Source organism: Diceros bicornis, chromosome 25 (genome assembly GCF_020826845.1).
Source record: "Diceros bicornis minor isolate mBicDic1 chromosome 25, mDicBic1.mat.cur, whole genome shotgun sequence".
NCBI classification, from domain to species: Eukaryota; Metazoa; Chordata; class Mammalia; order Perissodactyla; family Rhinocerotidae; genus Diceros; species Diceros bicornis.
The window spans coordinates 5460950-5481736 of NC_080764.1; the positions used below are offsets into that span (position 1 = coordinate 5460950).

Consider the following 20787-nt stretch of genomic DNA (forward strand, 5'->3'; position numbering starts at 1 on the left):
AGTAACCCTTGCCCTGGGTCTGTGCCCCGTCACAGTTGTAGACACACATGAGGAGGAGGAGGGACTTCCAAGGAACGGGCCAGCAAAGGCAGATACGCCTTTCCCTGGGCTTCCACATGAACTCCGAAGGCCCCTGACAGTCCTGTGTGGACGAGCTTGGGGTTGGTGGAGGCCACACTGGCAAGGGAGCGGCTGGGGGCACAGAGCTGGGCATAGTGGCCAGGCCTGCAGGAGGCTGCCAGCAGCCCGTGGACCATCTCAGAGTCGTTCCCGACAGTGATAAAGGCGGCAGGCGGACTTCATCTGTGAATAACAAGCTGGTTTCACGCGACAGTAAAAGTGGTACTTATGTTATATTAATATTTATTGGCACTTACTGATGTTGGAGCTTTGCTGTTATGTTTGCCGCACATCACAGTGATTCTATAAAGATGCAAGGAAATTGCAGCTCCAAAAGGGACACAGCTGCTTGGCTGGCACAGCAGCGTGGGAAGCAGGGCTGCCTTCTTCTGGGGCCGATGCCCCACTCTCCTCACCTGGCCGGGTGGAGGTGGGAGTCTTGTGGGGTGTGGGAAGTGGGAGCCCCCACTCTGGTCAGCTCAGCAAACACTTTCCTGGTCGGTGGAGGAGCCGGAGTGGGACGCTCCCTCCCCTGCTGGAGGCTGCGCTCGGCACACAGACCCCACAGGGAGCGTTCCAGGCCGTACCTGCCCCGACCAGGCCCCAGTGTCCCCTACCGGACACCCACCTCCCAGACGGGGTTAATCAAGGTCACAGGGAATGTGCCGGGCTAGAGGGCGCTCAGGAATGGAGGCCCTCCTCCTCCTGCAGGGAGTCAGGCTGGAGGCCAGCCGCCGAGGCCGAACGAGGAGAGGGACAGACGTGCGCTTTAGAAACAGTCGTCTCTGTGTGGTGCAGCCTCATTCCACGGGGACCGGCGCTCATGTGCTGAAGTCTGACTCCTTAAGGGTCAGCCCGTGACGGGCCTCCTCTCCCCGTGCACCGCCCAGACACCTCCGCTCTGGCTGCTGGTGGAGCCACGGGCACCTGCCTCCACTCTGTGCTCAAGCTGGTATCCCCTCCTCCTCCCTGGGCTCCAAGTCCTGAATCCTCTCCTCTGGCTCAGCATCTCAGCCAGGATTCACCTTGCACCACAAGGGTGTTTGTGGGCATCTGGGCAGGGGGTGATGCCAGGGAGGGGCCAGGAGCCCACCTGGGATAAAACCAGGGGACATATCTGCAGGGGTATTTGGGGACTGAGGACACAGGAGCCCCAGGGACCTCCTGAGATGTCTGGGGGTCCTGGGTGGTGGCCAAGGGCTGGCCGGCCTCGTGGCACCAGGCGAGACATCCATCCCACGGCCTTTGCGTCCCTCGGTGGGGAGGGATGCATGGCAGAGTGTTCCAGTAAATATGAGGGGAATCAGCTGCACCTGAATTGCTTCATTTACCAAAACTCAGCTTCCGCGTTTTCTTCCTGGGTGGGCTCTGCAGAGACTCAGCAGACCTAGCCGAGTTCCTGCGCGGGGCCAGGCATGGCACTGACTCTGCCGCTTAAAGAAGCACAGCGACAGACGGCTCAAGTCCAGACAGCCTGTTTTCCCCACGCAGCTCAGGCCTTTCCCCTGAGCCGAGTCGGGGCCGTGCTATGGGAAGCATTTTCAGGAAGGCTGAAGGTGGCCGGCTCGGGTGGGCTGCTCCCTCAGCTCCTGAGGGAGGGCTTGCTCCAGAAGGAACCAGGAAACCTCCTGGGATGGGCTCCGAGGCTAAAGAGGAACTTGTCCCACTCGTCGGCACTGGCAGGAGCTCTGGGTCAGCAGGTGGGCCTGGGGACGGTCCTCTCCAGCCCCAGGGCCTCGGTGGGCAAGGAATGGCCTGCTGGCCGCCCTGGGCTGGTCGGTGAGCCCTCACAAGGGCCTTGTCCACCTTATTCCGTGAGGTCTCGACAGGAAACACAGCAGCCTCCAGAGAGGATCATTCGAGGACCCTGCAGAGTCAGAGTGTGTAGTGCGCAGGAGCCACAGGCTCACCCTTGGCTGGAAGGACGGGCTGGGGGTCGGGGAGATGTTACTGGAACCTGGTCGTGTGCAGACAGCCTGTGGAGGGACACAGCAGCTTGGGTGACCTCATAAGAAGGGCATGGGGGCATGAGTGCCCCTCCCTCCCTCCCTCGGGAAATCAGGCTGTGGCCTGGGTGTTTGGGGACGGTGGGAGGTTGGTGCTACTGTGTGAGCAGGTCCTGGTGACATGGCTCCACAGAAAATGTCCTGTTATTTCAGGTGCATGCTCGGGGGTGGGGGGGGGGGGTGATAGACCATCATGGTGGATATAATCTACTTCAGAAGGGCTTCCCTGTATGTTTTTCTAGAGTTTTATCTGCATACCTGTACTGATATCAACATTGGTATTAATACAGATAAGGGAAAAATCCAGCCCTCCTGAATGTCCCAGAACAATGGCCTGAGAGGGGACTGAAGACCAGGAGCGCCGAGACGTGGCCGCCTGACCAGCCCGTCCCCTCCTGAGGGGTGCTGGTGCCAGCTTCTGGGCAGCAGTTGCCCAGGGAGGGGAGCAGGGCCTTTATCACAACCCCCCACGGCTAGTACTGCCCCCCACTCAGGAGCCCTGGGACCCACTTGGAGCTCCACAAATATCACTCAGAAACCCTGTGAGAGGGGACACTATGCTCCCATTTCTCAGATGAGGAAACTGAGTCCCAGGCCATATGGGCAGTACTGGGTGTGGGGGAAGGGGGAGTGGAGGGCTGCACCCGCTCCCCAGAAGGCCTTCAGGGACCTGGCCCAGCCAGAGAGTCATGTCCAGGGCCATCAGGGTGTCCTGTGGGAGCTGGCCCAGCGCAACCTTCCTCAGCCGTCCCACCCCCGGCATCTTCTTGGATGGATGAACTCTTGACTCCTAAGTCATCCAGGACTCGGCCAGTCATTTTTAACCTCCTGACGGCCTTTCTTTCTTGTGAAGACTGTGTCTGCTGACAGTCGGGGCTCCGTGCAAGGAGCCATTGTGGCTTCTGTGTGCCCTGCACCACAGGGCATGTCCCATTCTTCGGGTCAAGGCAGGGTCCGGCCTTCTCTAGGAGTACATGCCTTCTCCTCACACGGGCGTCTTCTCTTAGCCGGCAAAGCTGAGACCTGAGTTGTGTGGCCTTAGGGAAATGCCTTCAGCTTACTGGGGCTCATTTCTCCATCTGTAAGCCCAGGGGGAGACTGCATGGTTTCCGAGCTCAGACAGTCTAGAATTAAGTGCTGCTTGTGTCCACTTCACATCATTCGCTTTCTCTAAAGGGAAGACGAATCTCGCTTTGCGAGTCAGCTAAGTGTCATTTTAGAAACCTCTCTCCTCTGGGTTCTGAGATTTTGAAATGGAAAACTCCCCACTGGACTCTGATCTCACAGCCTCTGAGCTGCGATCTGTGGCCCTTTTTGCCCAATGACTAGATCATGATTTATGGATGGGAGGTCAGAGGGCAGGTGTGTCTCCCTGGTGGGAGACCACCTGGGCAGGACAGTCACTGCTGTTGGATGCTCTGGGGTCTCAGAGCTCAGCCCACCCCAGGTGTGGACAGGAGCCCGGGGCCTCCAGGAGCATGAGGGCCAAGTGTCCCTTGGAAGTCAGCCCCAGACCACGTGTGCTTTCACATGGCCGACCACTCCACCTCACCCCCCATTCCCAGGTGCCGTTGCCATGGCAACCCCTCCCTGGTACTCTCACATCACTAGTGCCCCGTAGGAGGCCGGCCCTGCCAGTGTTGAGTGGAAATGAGACCAGTTTTTAAAATAGCTTTTGATGTCCCGAGTGCCACAGGAAGCAGGGCTGGGTCTGCGCTGGGTAGCCTGTGTCTGAGGGTTGGGAGTGCCCACCATCTGGGTTTGGGTTTGGTGGGTCAGGCTGGGGAAAAGGTGTTGAAGCCCTCGGGGTCCATAGGCACCCCCACTCTACCAGCCTCCAAAACACACACTCCAGGGGAACCCTCTGTACCACGAGCATTCAGTTGAAAATGTGTGTGCATTGCCATTAGCGATTTGGAAATGGATGGTTCACTTCAAGCCCGTGTTCTTGGCTCGGGGAGCTGCTGTGTTTGTGTATCTGGGGCTAATCTTTGTCTGCCTTGTGCTCCATAGATGACAAATGCTTTCCCACCCACTGTGACAGTTCACGCTGAGCCATCTTGGGAGGTAGGAGTAAGGTTATCTTCAGTTGACAGTTGTGGAAACTGAGGCACAGTGAGGCTCAGGAACACCCCAAAGGCACACAGCTGATCAGGGTTGGAGGCTGGGTCTGGGGTCAGGAGAAGACACATGACCTGTCAAGGGACGGGCCTGGGTTTGAGCCGTGGTCAGTGCAGCGCGGAGTGGAGAATATTCTGGAAAAGGATGTTCCAGGTGGGACTTCTCCCTGCCTCTCTGCATTCCTGCCTGCGAGGCCTGTGGGGTTCTCCCTCCTTTCAACCCCGCCCTATGAACACTCCTGTCCCTGAAGTGGCCGGGGGGGGGTGGCATTGTGGCAGTGGGGCGGGGGAGGGGGGGTCACTGTGACCCCACCACCCCTCTCCGTCCTCCTCTCTGCATGAGGAACGAGGGGGGGTTCTGGAGAGCTGAGGTCCGTGACTCGCTGCGCGGTGCTGGCAGCAGGTTCTCGCCCTGTGTTCCCCAGTGTTTCTGGTGCTTTAGTGTTGCTGGCCGCGGCTGCCAGGCTCCCTGCTGTCGGCGTGCAAGGCCCTCGCTGGCGGGTCTTGGGGACCAGACTTGGAGTTTAGCAGGCCCATCGGAGATCTGCCCGTGGACAGTGCCCGCAACATGGTAGAAGGTCTGACGGTTGCTCTCGCCGTTGGCGGGTGTTAGAGGCTGACCTTCAGGGTCAGATATGGGCAGAGCCTGGCTTGAGATGCCTCGTGGGGTGTTCTCTGCAGTCCTGGAGGCTGGCTTTCTATCTGCTTTGGGAACACCTTTACATGGACAGGACGGGGCCACTTCAAAACCCCCCGGGCTCACTCACACCCACACCAAGGGTCCCACTGGGAGGGCAGCTCTGTGGGCTCTGGGGTCCTTCTGGGTGCAGGAAGTGGAATGAAAGCCATGAGGTCAGGGAGCAGGTTTGCATGTGTGTGGAGAGGAGCTAGGCAGGGGGTGGTGCTGGCCGTGGTCTGCCGCCTGTGGAGCGGGGCTCTGGGTAGCCCCCTCCCTGCCCCTCGGCAGCTCCCTGACGCCCAGCTCCCTGAGAACCTGCAGGTCCTGGAGTTGGAGCCGGGGCCCCAGGCCCTCCTTGTCTGATGACATCCGTCACACACCTTTACCAAGCTCCTACTCCGGCCAGGACCAGGACTGGACTCCAGGACCCAGAGGGGCTTAGACTGGGCCCTGCCCTCAGGAGCCACTGTCCGGCAGGGGAGCGGAGATGGGAAAGGCCAGTTCTGATCCGTCGGGTCACGCACGGGATGGGAGCGGTCTTCGTGAGGCCCGGGGCTGCCCGTCCTGCTTACCACCCTGTCCTGGGGCCAAGCAGAGAGCCGGCCGGCCATCCAGCGGGTGCTCTGAGATGTTTGCTGAATGAATGATGGAGTGAAGAGGGTCACAGGAGAGGGTGGGGCATCTCTTGCAGCCACAGGTGACGGGGGCATCGGCAAAGTGTGGGGGAGCCATGGGCTAGAGGAGGGAGCTGCAGCCATGGCATGAGTGAGACCACCGAGTGAGGGAGAGAGGGCCTGGAAGGAGCCCTGAGGAGAGGCAGCCCCAAAGGGCCAGCGGGGCAGCAGCAGCCCGGGGCAAGGCCTGTGCAGAGGTGGGAGGAGCCTGGGGGCGGGGGTGGCTGCCTGCTTTGAGGGGCGGGGCTGAGCAGTGGGGTCTGGTGCTGCGCAGAGGTCCCTGGAGGCCAGACAGAGCAGGCTGCTGTAGCGGGACCAGCAGCAGGTCGGGATGAAAGTGCCTTAGCCCGCGGGAGAGCGGCCCTGCGGTTCACAGCGGCCTGGGGCTCAGTGACAGCCCCGGATGCAAACTGCAGGCTGGCTGCAGTGTCTGTCCTCTGACGTGGGAGGACGGACCGTTGAAGGGAACACAGGCAGGACGCCCGACACAGTGGCCAAGGGACGAGGGACGCTGGTTTTTCCCTTTCCGCTTCCTCACATGGCTCGGCACCAGAGTACTTTCCTCTGATTATTGTGGGGAGGCGAGTACGTACATCCCATCTTAGAGACGGGGGAGATGGATGCCGGTGAGCAGAGGGGGCTCCCCAAGGTTTGCCCAATAAGAAAGGGACCACCCAGGATTGGCAGCTGGACGGGCCGACGCTGAGGCTGTGCCCTGCTCGGGCACTGGGGTGGACCTTCCTCCCAGGCACTCGCTTACTGCGCTCCTGTTCTCCCCAGCTCTGGGCACGGTGGGGTCTGACCCTCTCCCTCTGCCCAGCGCTCACGGAGCCTCTTACGTGCACCAGGCACTGTGCTGACCCCTGGGCGCCCACCCCCGTCACCCTCACGTGCCCCAGGCAGCAGAAGCTCTTGCTGCTCAGGTGAGGAGACTGGCGGGGAGCGGAGGGGCCCCCCGCAGCCGGTGTCAGAGCAGGAATTTGAGCCTAACCCCAAGCCCAGGCTGTCCCCGCCACCTGTGCAGTCAGCACCGACACCTGTCTCCTCGGCACCTCCCACCTGCCCCAGCCGTGTCTCAACTTCTCCGAGGTTTCCGAGGCTGCCCCAGGGACTCCACCAATGCAGGAAAAATTTGAAGTTATCTTTGACTTTTATGGCCATTTTTTTTCTATTAAAATGCTTGGAGCTGTAAACGTGGTGGTGAGGAGCTCGTTTATCTTGACAAAAGTGTGGCTGTAAACTAGCTGGTGCTCGGTGCTAGTGAAGTCGCCTGAGATGATTGTTTCTGCTGCTATTGATAAATTCCCACGCGGAGCAGAAAGGTCAGCCCTGCCAGATAAAACGTCTCTTCAGCTTGTTAATTAAAGGTTTATAGGGACGTGGGGGAGCGCATTCGGGGGTAGGCCTTCGAGCGAGGAGAAGCAAACAGGTGGAGATGGGAGGGCGCCCGGGAGCCTGTTCAGCAGATGGAGAATGGGCAGTGGGGGGAAGGTGACTTCAGTGTTCTGGGAGGAAACCCACTGTTCCAGAAGTGGGAGGTGGGGAACCCTGCTCGCAGCCTTGTTTGTAGCAAATTGCTTCCAAAGCCCCTGGCACAGAAGGGACCCCACACACCATAAGGTGCTGAGTCCCAGGCAGCGGTGTTAAAGCCAGCCGTCGGGTTGGGCTGGAGTTGGGCGATATTTAGTCTCTGGAGTCAGCAGGCGCATGCTGCTCTGCGAGCCTCTTGCGGGCGGTCAGTATTCTCCCCGTGGTGGGTTGCGTTTCTTTCTCGGTAGCTGAGTGTCAAGAACGAGGTCAAAGCGAAGCTCCCACAGTCTTTTCCCCATCCCGACCTCGGTGGCTCTGCCTCTCCAGTGGCCTCCCTCTGTCCCTCCCTCTCTCGGCCCCCTCCCCTCCTCTCCTTGACTGGAAATTTCTAAGGCTCAAGGAAGAAGTCACCGGTATCCCAAGTCAGAAAAAAGGGCTGAGTGCCGACCAGGAATGAAGTCTTAGAACCACAGAAACTGGCGCCTGCAAGTCACCCGGACACAGAGCGTAAGAAGCACCCAGAAGAGAATCCGTGTGGAAGCCCGCAGAGACACACACACCAAAGTGGGCGCCAGAGGGACGGATCGCCAGGGCACGGCAACGCACCCAGGAACAGACACATGTGACAGCCCTCACGCCTTTCCACACAGACACACACAGAGGACTCAGAGAGGCACACGGGCTGGGAAAACATGCAGACAGCACACACACCTCCTCTGGAGGGCTTGTTTGGGGCGGCTTAGCTGGAAGAGAATCCCCAGGGAAAGCAGGCTCATGCCTGTTCGCTGGTTCCTATAGGTCCTGGGCACGTATTTGCTCTAGCAGTTCTGGGGCCCTCGGATCTTCTGGCCGTCCCCCACCCATGCAGAAATCTCTGCTCTCAGGGGACTTCACCCCCAATGGAGTGAAGTGCCCACGTGGGCCTTTCGTTGCAGAACCTGCTGGAGGCACAGGCTGGCTTCCTCTTGGCCTGCAGTCCCCAGGTTGGCAGAATCACCTGGAAGCTTGTTAATCAAATGGCCACTCTGTGCCTGCCTCCCACCTGCGGAGGTCTGGCCCGGGGCCCAGGGACAGTTGACAGGGTGACGCTGATGTGCTAGCAGATCCAGGGGCGGGAGAGGGCAGAGCCTTCTACACTCATCCCTCTGCAGAAGGCAGGGCAGAATCTTTTAAAACGTGAGCATTGGGCAGCGCTCAGGGTGTTACACCAGGCTGTGCTGGAGGGGACATAAAGCAGCATTGTGGATGGAGATGCTTCCCTCTAAAGTGACCGTGTCTGCTTTTAATGCTTTCTGCACTGCATATGAAACTCCATTCATCAAATGTCCACAGTGAATATCTAGTTAAATGTGGATAATCTGGCTCCAGCGGAGAGGCAGGCAGCTGACTTGAAGGATGTGAGCCTTGGAGTTTTGCCCACGTGGGGCAGGTGGCAAATTCCGGAGGAGGAAGGGACACCCCATCCTGATCAGGAGAAGCAGCCTGTGGTTTGTGGGCCCGAGACCCTCTGGGTCATTTGGGGACGGATGATACTCATTCTGGGGGCGGAGAGATATAAAATAAGGGGGAGATAGGGAGGGAGGTTGTTTTTGGCAGCTTTGTTGAAGTATGATGCACAATAAACTGCACATATTTAATGTGTGCAGTCTGGTAAGTTTGACAAGTGTCTACACCTGTGAAACCATCACTGGAATCGAGAGTGAACACGTCCTTCACCCTCGAAAGTTTTCCCCGGGCCTTTTCTAATCCCTTCCTCATATCCCTCCAGCCCCACACAACCTCTGACCTGTTTTCTGTCCCTTTAGATTAGTTTGCATTTTCTGGAATTTTATATAAATGACGTCATACCGTATGTTCTCCTTTTTGTCTGGCTCCTTTCATTCAGCAGAATTATTCTGAGATTCATCCCTGTTGTTCTGTGCATCAATTGCTCATTCCTTTTTATTGCCCAGTAATATTCCATTGGGTGGGTCTAGCGGTTTGTCCATCTGTGGGCCTGTTGATGGACGTTTGGGCTGTTTCCAGTGGGGGCTGTCACCGTAGAGCTGCTGTGAGCGTTCCTGTACCAGTCTCTGCATGGATGCGTGCTTTCATTTCTCTTGGGTAGTGCCTAGGAGTGGAAGGGCTGCGTCAGGTGGTAAATGTCTGTTTGGGCTGCTACAACAGAAACACCACAGACGGGGGGGCTTCCACAACAGACATTTATTTCTCACAGTTCTGGAGGCTGGAAGTCTGAGATCAGGGTGCAGGCTGATTGGGTTTCTGGTGAGGACCGTCTTCCTGGTTTATAGGTGGATGCTATCTTAGTCCTTTTGAGCTGCTATAATAACCTACCACAGACGGGGGGGCTAATAAACAACACACATGTGTTGCTCACAGTTCTGGAGGCTGGGAGTCGGAGACCAGGTGCCAGCACGGTCGCTGAGGGCTCTCTTCCAGGCCAGACTCCTTGTTGTATTCTCACTCCGGGGCAGGGGCTGGGAATCTCCAGCCTCTTTTATAGGACGCTAATCCCATTCGTTTCATAAGGGTTCACCCTTATGACTTAAGCACCTGCCGAAGGCCCCGCCTTCCAACACCATCACATTGAGTGTTAGGATTCCAACAAGTGCATTTTTGGGGGGACACGAACATTCAGATCATAACAGATGCCTTCCTGCTGTATCCTCACATGGCGGAGAGAGAGAGGAAGCAAGCCCTCCCCAGTCTCTTCTTATAAGGGCACTAATCCCATCATGAGGGCCCCACTGTCATGACCTAATCACCTCCCAGAGGCTCCATCTCCAAATACCATCACCTTGGGGATTAGAGTTTCAATACATGGATTTGGGGAGACACAACATTCAGTCCATAGCAGCAAATGTATGTTTAACTTTTTAAGAAACTGCCGAACTGTTTTCCAGTACGATTGCACCATTTATGTTCCCAAGAGCAGTGGATGAGCTGCCGGATACCCCCACCAACTCTTGATTCGGTCCCTCTTCTTAATTTTAGCCGTCTGGATGGGTGTGTGGTGGTATCTTATTGAGGTTTTCATTTGCATTTCCTTAATAACTAGTGATATTTAGTATCTTTTCGTTTGCTTATTTGCCACCAGCATATCTTCTTTAGTGAAGTATCTGTTCAAATCTTTTATTCATTTTTCTTTGGGTGGTTTGTTTTCTGATTATTGGGTTTTGAGAGTTCTTTTATATATTCTGAATACAAGTCTTTTTATCAGATAAGTGATTGCCTATGTTTTATCCCAATCTGTGGCTTCTTTTTTCATTCTCTTAACACTGACTTTCCAACTCCATGAGTTTTTAATTTTTTTCAAGTCCAGTTTATTAATTTGTTCTTATATGGATTATACTTTTGGTGGTGTATCAAGATTCTTTGCCTAATGCAGAGTCCCAAAGATTTTCTCCTATGTTTTTTACTGGAAGTTTTATAGGTCTAGGTTTTACATTTAGTTCTCTGATCCATTTTGGGTTTTTTCTTTTTTTCTTTTTTAGTCCTTTGGTGAGGAAGATTGACCCTGAGCTAACATCTGTGCCCATCTTCCTCTATTTTGTATATGGGTCGCCACCACAGCATGGCTTGATGAGTGGGGTGTAGGTCCATGCCTGGGATGTGAACCTGCAAACCCTAGGCTGGTAAAGTGGAGCATGCAAACTTAACCACTACGCCGTGGGGCAAGCCCTCTTTTCTTTTTTTTTAATATGGTGCAAGGTATGGATTGAAGTTATTTTTTGTTTGTTTTTAATATATGGATATCTACTTGTTCCAACACTATTTGTGAAATGATTATCCTTTCTCCACTAAATTAACTGCCTTTACAACGTTTGCTGAAAATCAATTGACCATATATATGTGAGTCTATTTTTGAACTCTATTTGGTTCCATTGATCTGTTTGTATAACTTAACACCTATGGCACGCTGTCCTGATTACTATGGCTTTATAATAGGTTGTGAAGTTGGAGAGTGTAAGTCCTTCCCCTTTGTTTGGTGTTGTTTTTGTTTGTTTCGGAGTTGTTTTGGCTATTCTGGGTCCTTTGCATTTCCATATGCATTTTAAAATCATCATCTTGTCAATTTCTACAAAAAAACCTGCTGAGATTTTGATTGAGATTGTATTGAATCTGTAGATGGATTTGGGGAGAATTGACATTGAACAGTACTGAGCCTTCTGACCCATGGTTACAATATGTCTCTCTTCACACAGGTCTTCCTAATTTTCTCGCAGCAGTGTTTGGAAGTTTTCAGTTTACAGGTCTTATACAGCTATTGTCATATTTATCCCTAAGTATTCCTTATTTCTTGATGCTATTGCAAATGGCATTTAAACATTTTACATTTCTGAATGTTGGTGGCTAGTACATAGAAGTATAATTGCCTTTTGTATATTGACCTTGTATCCTGTGACTTTGCTAAAACTCATGGATTAGTTCTAATGGCTTTTTTTGTAGATTCCACATGACTTTCTATGTAGATGATACTGTCATTTGCAAATAAAGACACTTTTATTTCTTCTTGCTAATCTGGAGGCCTTTTATTTCTTTTTCTTGCCTTATTACACTGGCTAGGACTTCTGGTCCAGTGCTGAATAGGAGTGGTGGGAGAGAACATTCCAGCCTCATTCCTGATCTCAGGGAAAGCGTTCAGTCTTTCATCAATAAGTATGATGCTAGCTGTTGGTTTTTTATAGATGCCTTTTATCAGGTTAAGGCAGTTGCTTTCTATTCATAGTTTTCTGAAAGTTTTTGTCATGAACGGGTGTTGAATTTTGCTCAATGCTTTCTCTGCATCTATTGAGATAACTATATCGGTTTTTTTTTCTAACTGATATTCAAACGGTGAAGCAGCCTCACATTCCTGGGATAAATTTCACTTGCTCATGTTGTATTATCCTCTTTATTATTGTTGGGATTGATTTGCTAACACTTTGTTAATAATTTTTACATGTGAGTTCAAGAAGAACCTCGCTGGTTGTTGGCCACTGATGGTTTGGCTGGCTCTGAGTGAGGGGTGCCTATCCCCGTCAGGCAAGCTCAGGGGGTACAGACATGGCTGTGCACAACTGCCCCTTCATCGGCTGTGGGTAGTGGTGATTCCCACAGAAGGAAACATTAGGCCAGTGGGCACCCTAAAACACGTCTCCCCTATGCATTTGTGTGGCCCTGGAGTTCCTGGGAGAGTGTCATCTCCCATCTCCCCACCCTAAATATCTACCCTGCTGCTGGTGTGACCATCCCATCATGCATTGGAGAGGGTCCTGAATCAGGGAGCTGGAATTTGAGGGCACGTCGGTGCGGCCCCAGTCACTGCTCCTCCTGATGGCACAGTGGGGACATGTATCAAGGGGCAAAATATTCTGACCTTTGAAAATTCCTGCCCACTAATCCCTGTTTTTAGAGTTTCTCCTACAGAAGTACTTTGTATTGTGGAAATGACTTTATCCACAAAGATATTTATTGCAGCATTGTTTATTAATCGGAAAAGGGTGGGGATAAACCCTAAATTTCTAAGAGAAGGGGATTAGCTGAGGAAATACCATTATGTCTGCTGAATGGAAGACTCTACAGCCATTAAAGGAGTGATTTATGAAGATTGTAGCAACATCAGAAAATCTCCATGTATCCTGAAGTAAAAGTAGAAAAACAGGTTACAGAATTCCACCTATACTATATAAAAAACTTATTTTTAAAAAGAAAGCTGGGGGCCGGCCCAGTGGCGCAGTGGTTAAGTTTGCATGTTCCACTTTGGCGGCTTGGGGTTCACAGGTTTGGATCCCAGGTGCAGACCTCCTCAACACTCATCGAGCCGTGCTGAGGCAGGCATCCCACATGGAAGACCTACAACTCTACAACTATGATACACAACTATGTACTGGGGCTTTGGAGAGAAAAAAAGAAAAAAAAAAAAAAAGAGGAAAGATTGGCAACAGATGTTAGCGCAGGGCCAATCTTCCTCAAAAAAAAAAAAAACCACGAACCTAATGTGCACAAAAGGTAACAATTTTCTGGGCAATGCCATTCTTTTTCTTTCTCTAGTTTCCAAAATGTCTTGCTTGAGTATAAAAACTCAAAATTAAGAGTGGGAATAGCAGAGTTTGCTGTCTCCAGGGCACCGCCCCTGCTCGGCCGGGCTGGGGAGAGCTGCCAGGCGCCTGCTGGGTGGGGCCGCGTGCATCTCATCGCCAAGTCCTGTCTCGTTGCTATGTCCAGTCTCAGCGCCAACCCCCTGTCTTCCAGGCTTTGGGAACCATCACTGCAGTGCCTGTCACGGGTCCTCAGGTCAGCTCCTTGCAGAGGTTGGCCGGGCAAGGAGCGGCAGTGCTACCTCAGGTGAGCAGCCTGCGGGCGGGCCCCAGGGTGGATGTCTGTCTGTCCCCGGAGTCTCTGTCCCCAGGCCCTCAGCACTGAGGTTTTGGGTGGGCACTGAGCTGGGTAGGACCCACTCGCTCTGGGAGCCCCTTCCCTCTCCCGTCCTCTGCCCGTTTGAACCAGACCCGGTTTTTTGCACAGTGAGGAATTGTGAAATCAGTGTAGTGGGTCATCACCAGGATTTTCTTAATGGGATAAGCTAGGCTGGACTAGCATAGAACAGAAAATATCAAGACACGTCGTAAGCATTGTGTCTTGAATAACTTGCTTCTGGACTGGGTCACGAGGTAGCAGAGATTTTAAACTATGGGTCGCAGTCGAAAGAGTGTGAGAAACTCTGGACAAGGTGAGCATTTCAGGAGGCGGCACAGATGCTGGCCGGGTGTCCTGGGTTCCAGTCCAGGCCCCTGACTGGGCTCTGCACTTGGAACGAGTCACGGGCTCTTAACCTTCCTGAGTCTCCCCTCCTGCAGACGGGCTGGTGCGGATGCCTCCTTGGCCCCGTGAGGACTGGACTAGACGGCACAAAGCCCTATAGCCGTGCCTGGGACAGAGCAAATGCCTGCTAGTCCTTAACCAGTGCTCAGCTTTGTTGAGTGCCTGCTGTGTGCTTGGGGCTGCGGGGCTGGACAGGTGCCCCCAGCTCGAGGTCAGTGAGGGGCAGCTGCTCTGGGCCCTCTTGTCCTCGTGGCAGCCTTCACTGCGTGCCCACCTGTGCTGAATCCGACAGGGCCCTGCTCCGAAGAGGCTCAGAGTCTGGGTGGGGACAGACAAGGAAACAGACACTTTGAACCCAAGGTGATGGGGCTGAGTCAGAAGGATACACAGGGGCGGTAGGAGCCGTGAGGAGGCCTGTAGCCCACCTAAGGGTCAGGGAGGGCTTCCTGGAGGAGGTGGTGCCCGAAGCAGGCCTCAGAGGGTGGGAGGTCTTAGCAGGCCGAGGTGGAGGCAGGCCCCAGAGAATGAGCCCCCCCAAAGAGGGATCGTCAGGCACAGGCACAGGGATGAGATGGAGGCAGGGGCACTGGGGAGGCCAGAACCACAGTCCTCGCAGCACTGGGAGGGGGAGGACAGAGCAGGCAGGGGTGGAGACATTGACAGGGGCCGTTTGGGGGCCTCGGGTATCAAACCACGGAGTTGGGCTTCGTCTGTCAGTGACCTGAAGGCAGTGGGGAGCTGTGGAAGACGTTCGAGCAAGGGAGGGTCAGGATTGGGGCTTCTGATCTCGGTTGGTGCTGTGTTCCTAGGAGGTCTCACTCCCACGCTCTCCCCTCACTCATGAAAGTCCGAGGCCCCACCCGTGTCTCCACCCCGATCTGTGCGCACACACAGGCACACTCAGGCGTGTGCTGAGTTTACACAGTCACTCATTGTCGGCCTCTGCACCTTCCCCAACCTTCTTCCTCTCACCTTGCTGCTCCTGGGCTTCTGTCGCCGTGTTTGCTGTTGCTGTCCCCTCCCAGCTAACATCTGGACCTGCCGTTGACTTGGTGGCCTCCAGGTGGGTCAGCTCAGGCCAGAAGGTGCCCAGTGCACACCTGGTCCAGCTGCTGGCTGCTCCTGTCACAGGGAGGCACGTGGGGAGCAGAATAGGCAGCCTGTGGAGGGGGCTGGCCCAGTGGGGACCGAGCATAGGCCCAGAGAAAGGGGAGAGGGTGGGCGTGTGGAGGACCTGGAGGATCCTGCAGGAGGAGGACCGGGCCTGGCTCTGCACACGTCTCCATGTGGCACCGGCTCAAAGGTCATGGGCTCTGGGATCCCCTGAATGTGTTCTCTCTGGGTTGGAGGCTCATGTGTTTGGGCCAAACCCTGAGCCCCTGGCAGAGCTTATGTTCAGAGTCTGGTCCCTACGGTCTGCAGGCAGCTCACCCACATTCAGGGTCCAGATTATGTAGTGTTAGCCGGCCAGCGTGAACCACAGCACGTGGGCAAACCCTGAATGACCGGGAGGAGCCAACAGAGCACAGGACGGCCCTCCCCAACGGGAGCCGGAGATCGCAGCTGGGGTCCTCGTGACCACCACTCACCCCATCTGCCCCATCTGGTCCTCTTCCGAGGCAGCGAGCAGCAGTTCCCGAGCTGGGGATGACCTGCAGAAGGACCAGAGGAAGGACTCTTTCTGTGATTTTCCACATTCAGTATGGGTGTTTGTGTTGAGCTCTGAGCCTGCCCACTGGTGCCAAGGACAGAGCGGGTCAGGATGGTCCCACCCCAGGCTGGCCGCACCCCCAGGGCAGGCGCGAGGCCCTCAGCCTCCCTGAGGCCCCTGGTGGCGGGGAAGTCGTTCCTGTGCTTGGAAGGCAGGCCCACTTTGCTGAGGCCCCCGGGGCGGGGGAAGGGAAGGCCAGCAGAGTTAGGACCTCCTCCATGGCAGGCACTGGCGAGGAGCCTCCAGACATGGCGCCTGCCTGACTGAGGGGCATGCTGCGCCGAGGTCACCTGCCCGAGGTCAGGAGCCCTGTGGGAACCACCCTCGGCCTCTCCCTCTGCTCGGGTCAGTGGCGAAGGGAGAGGGAGACAGACGGGACATGCCTGGGGCCAGTGCAGCACCCTGCCGGCCTGCACGAGTGCCAGGCAGCTTGTGGAAGTCCTGGTGCCGGTCCCGCTGCCCTGCCGGTAGTAACGCCTGTGGCATCCTTCTCACTAAGTCTCTCCCTCTGCCCGCGTCAGTTTGCTCGTCTGTAGAACAGGCTGGTGTACCTCCCCCCAGTGCAGTCACCTAAGGGGGGCTCACATAAGAAAGACAGGGTTAGTGGGCTCTCTTCTCCGAGCCTTCGTCTCTGAGAAGGTGATGCTGGTGCTGATCTCACAGGGTTGGCATGAGACTCACTTGAGGTCACAGGAATACGGGTGCTGGGTTGCTGGGGACAGCCAACAGTTGGGACGTACCTGGCACTTTGTGCATTTTCTCCCCGACTCCAACCCCAGTGGGTCCCGTCACCCCCGGTGCACAGATGAGGGACACGCCCAAGAGCACATAGGTCCTGGAGGGGGCAGGATCGCCCCAATTAGCCATCCAGAACCCTGGCCTGAACCGCGTGGTAGCCACCTGCACACACTTGACTCTCATTGTGTGTGGACCTCTTAGAGGATAACGTCCTATCACTGGTGCACAGTTTGGTGGCTTTCACCGGGGACACAGCAGCCCCCGACCCAGATCAAGAAGCAGACTGAGCAGACCCGGGAGTCCCCACCGCCCCCCTAGTCACCGCCCCAAGGGCAGCGCTCTGCCAACTTCTGACGTCAGAGGGAGCTTTGCTGCTTTGTGACCTGATGCGAGTGGAGTCGTGGTACACCGCCCGCCGTTGGACTCGTCCACTTCTGCTTTCCCACCACCGCCTCCTCTGTTCTTCACTGTTTTATCTCAGTTGACCTGGGAGGGACTGGGACCCAGAGTGGCTCCTCGTGAGCCCCCTGGCCAGTCAGTGCAAGCCCCAGAGGTGGACGGCCCTGGCGGGCCCCGTGGCCTCTCTGCTGCCGTCCCCTCGCGCCTGACGTGCGAGGTCTCTGAGCCAGGTCTTGTCTGTGCCCGTGCTCTGTCCCTCGCAGTCCCGGCTCTGCTCAGGGCCGCCCCTCCGCCTGTCATCACCCTGCCTGTGTGTCTGTCTGACCATGCACCTGTCCCTTCCTCCCAGGTTAGGCCAAAGACTCTGATTCCAGACAGCCTCCCCGTCACCCCGGGCCGGGACCGGCCACCCAGGCAGCCCCCCACATTCCAGAAGGCCACGGTGGTCAGTGTCAAGAACCCCAGCCCAGCCCTCCCCACCGCCAACAACACCGTGAGCCGCGTGCCGACGCCCGGCAGCCAGCCCCAGCCCCTCGCCCAGCCCGCTGCCATCACCTCTCCTCTGAGCAGTGCCGGGGTGGCCTACGCCATCATCTCCACCGCCCCCAGCAATGCCGCCAGCACCCCCAGCACCGCCGTGTCCGCGGTCAGCGACAGCATCAAAGTCCAGCCCCTCCTCATCGGCGCCGACAGCAAGGTGAGAGTTGCCTGCACACCGGAGGGGCCCCCTGAATGAGGCGGGGCAGAGAGAATGGCTGGATGGAGTGGCCAGGTGAAGGAATGGGGTTGAATGGACGAGTGAACGAATGGAGTGTGAGTGAGCAGTCTAGTGAATGAATCCGTGCAGGAATGAATGGGGGGGGGGGGCGGTAGGATGAAGGATTAAGTGAATGATGAATCAGTGATAGAATGAATGGTGTATGTGAATGAGTGATCAATGAATGAATCCGTGTGTGAATGATGGGGTACAATGAATGAATATGTGCTTGAAAGGATATGTGGGTGAATGAATTAATGCCAGTGGCAAAGGAATGATTGGTCAGTGAATGAATTCCTTCATTCATTGGAATAATTAACTAGCTGATAAACAATGTGGCCGGATGGATGACTGGGAGAGCCCAGGACTGATGATGGGTCTCTGCTGGCAGAGTTTGGGAGCCGAGAACTTTTTTGGACTCCAGGTGCCTGAATGGAAAATCAATGATTTCTTGCCACGATTGAAAACTAAGACTAAGGTCCTCCCCGGCTCCCCTTGGAGCTCCTTGGTGATGGTGCTGCTTGAGGCCTTTGGGGCTGCCTAGGAGGCACCGTCTCCTCCCTTTGGCCTGTTTCCCCTCCTCCCAATTCGGGGACCGCCAGGCTGCCTCTCTCTTCTTTACGGCCAGTGTCCCTGCTACTTCCCAGCCTGAATGTTGGCCCTCCCCTTGCGTGCAGCTGTGTAGTATTGCACACAGTGTCTTCCTGGGAGTGTTATACTCTCAAGCTCTCCCACGCAGGGACGGTACCCGGGGACGCTCAGAGCCCGAAGAGTTATCGCGGGCCAGGGCTGGATGGCAAGTTCCACAAGGAACCGTGCCCCCAGGACTGCGCCTGGTGCAGAGGGGCTGCCTAGCAGGTGTTTGCTGGATGAGTGTACCTGTTTCACTGCAGCCTCACCAGCGTGCAGTGTTGTCGTTTTCAACACTTCTTGCTTATTTAATTGGTGCAAACAGATGCTCCTTGCTGAAAGTTGAATTCCTACAGTTATGAAGTTTGAATGTTTTCCCTATACTTTTCAAGAATTCTGTGTAACTCATTTGAGGATATTCTTTGCCCTCTTTTCTACTGGGATCTGAATGTTTTTCTTCCCATGAATGTAAAAAGGAGGCATTTTTTTCCATCCAGAGAAATCTAGAGTTTTTAAATTGTGATACAGAGAAGAACAAAGAGCTTTCCCTTAAGCCAGGGGAAAAACAGAATGTATTTTCTCTTCGTGCTTAGGAGTCTCAAATTCACAAGATTGTCCCCACCCATTCTTGGTGGGGGTGGGGGAGTAGGACAAGTTCAGGTTGTTCCTGGCTTAGTCCAGACCCTGGCTGGCTGCTCCTGGTGAATTCCTTTGTCCTAGATCCATGAAAGATCATGATTCTTTCCCAATTGCCTGTCCAAAAAAATAAGTAAGATAGTTCAGCCACAGATGGAGGGGATTCCAGCCCGGGGAGAGGCCGGGCTACAGAAGCCAACCTCAGACTTCTTAGCTTCAGACCTTTCGATCAAACCAAATGATAACCCTGAACCCCGATAAAGGCTGGCTGAAGTGGGGCCACTCCGGGTGTTGCTGAGCAGGGTCTGGAGCCCACCTCCCCTTACTCCACCCACCCCCAGGCTTGGCGGGGCCCCTCAGAGTGAGAAAAACAGGACCTCGTTGCTCCCACCTGTCCACCCAGGCCAGGTTTGAGAGCCTCAGACACAGTGGCCTGGGGCCCAAGGGGCAGAGTGGGGAGTGGGCAGGCCAGGCAGTGCAGCCGACAGACCCGGGAAGGGTCCCAGCCCCTCTGCTACCTAACCTGGTGACCTCAGGCAAAGAGCAAGTCTGAGCCCTCTCGGCCTCAGTTTACCTGCGTTTGAGCTGCAGATAAAGAAACCAGCCTCTCTTGGATCTTTGCTGCACGAATCTTCACAGCCTGCCTGGAGGCAGATATTTCAAAGGTTTTACTGATGAGGAAGATGAAGCTCAGAGAAGCAAAGTGACCTCCCCGAGGCCACACAGCTGGGAATCGGCAGCTCCAGAGTGAACCCAGGCCCTCCTGGCACCTAAACAAGGCCCGTTTCTCCTGCAGACCCTCCTCCTCACAGTGTGAAGGGCTGTGGGGAGGAGCCCACCCCAGCTACAGGCGCCCAAAGACCGGGGAGTTAGGGCAAGCCGCCTCGTTCCTCTGTGATCCGCCGTTCGAGCCCGCGCCCTCATGGGGCAGACATGCTTGGCCCTGGGCCCTCCCAGCTGCGCCCCCAGCCCCCCTCACCCCTCCACCGTGTCTTTCAGGTCATCATCATTCAGCCTCAAGTGCAGACGCAGCCCGAGAGCACGGCGGAGTCGCGGCCGCCCACGGAGGAGCCATCTCAGGGAGCTCAGGCCACCAAAAAGAAGAAGGAAGACCGGCCCCCGAGCCAGGAGAACCCCGAGGTAGGGTGCGTGGTCTGGCGGCCGCTGGAGGACATGGCTTGTGGGGAGCGGGGATGGGCCTCAGTTTGGGATCACCGACAAGCCCAGGGCACAGGCGCCCTGTGCAGCAGGCACTCCGGGCGGGAGTCACTCAGCGTTTCATCTCTTGGGTTTACTTGCTGAGTGGCCGTGTGGGGCAGTGGTTAGCACAGATTCTAGAACCGGGCTGCCTGCATTTGCCTCACAGCACTGCCAGCTGATAGTGGAGTGATGGGGGCAGATCATCTGTAAAATGGGAGTGGAAGGTTTTCAGAAATCCTTCCTGGCAGCTTGTTGGGAGGATTCCATGAGTCAGTGTCAGCCAAGCCCCCAGGAAGAGTGCCCGGCTGTAGTCCCACCCATCCCTGCCCATTCCCAGGACCCTCCAACCAGGGGACAGTGCTGCTCTTGGCAGCATGGCCCTAAGGCAGCCGTGCCTCTTCTCTCTGCCCAATCATGAGCGTCCGAAGGCCAGCAGGGCAGGACCCTGAATGCCTTAGAAGTCAGCTGCTGCTCAAGGCTGGCTTGGGAGATGCAGACGTGTCCTAAAGGTGCCTGTAGAACTTTCTAGAAGTTGCACATAGTGCCACGTCCGCTACCCCCACATGAAGGAGGAGGATGAACAGGCTCTTATGGCACCATCCTAGTGCATGTAACGTGCAGCCACCTGCACTAGTGGAAGTCTGAGAGTAGCAGCTAATTCAAGGCCACTCTGTGGTAACTTTTGGTGACCGCAGGTGACGGTCCTTCTGTTGCTGCTTGCGTCCTCGGCCATCCTGGGCCAAAATCAACCTGGGCCTTTTTCCGTGTGACTGCCCCCACCTG

General features: G+C 55.6%; 1 protein-coding gene across 2 annotated transcripts in view; it reads left to right on the forward strand.

The window, feature by feature from the left end:
* Positions 1-20787, forward strand: part of PHF21B (PHD finger protein 21B) — a 109053-nt gene that overhangs the window by 65988 nt on the left and 22278 nt on the right. Inside the window, exons 3-5 of one of the 2 annotated variants that reach the window (XM_058568157.1) lie at positions 13364-13456; positions 17131-17478; positions 19804-19944. In XM_058568157.1, coding sequence (XP_058424140.1) covers positions 13364-13456; positions 17131-17478; positions 19804-19944 — 582 coding nt within the window. The remainder of the gene's footprint in view (positions 1-13363; positions 13457-17130; positions 17479-19803; positions 19945-20787) is intronic. The other variant, XM_058568158.1, reaches the window with a different exon arrangement.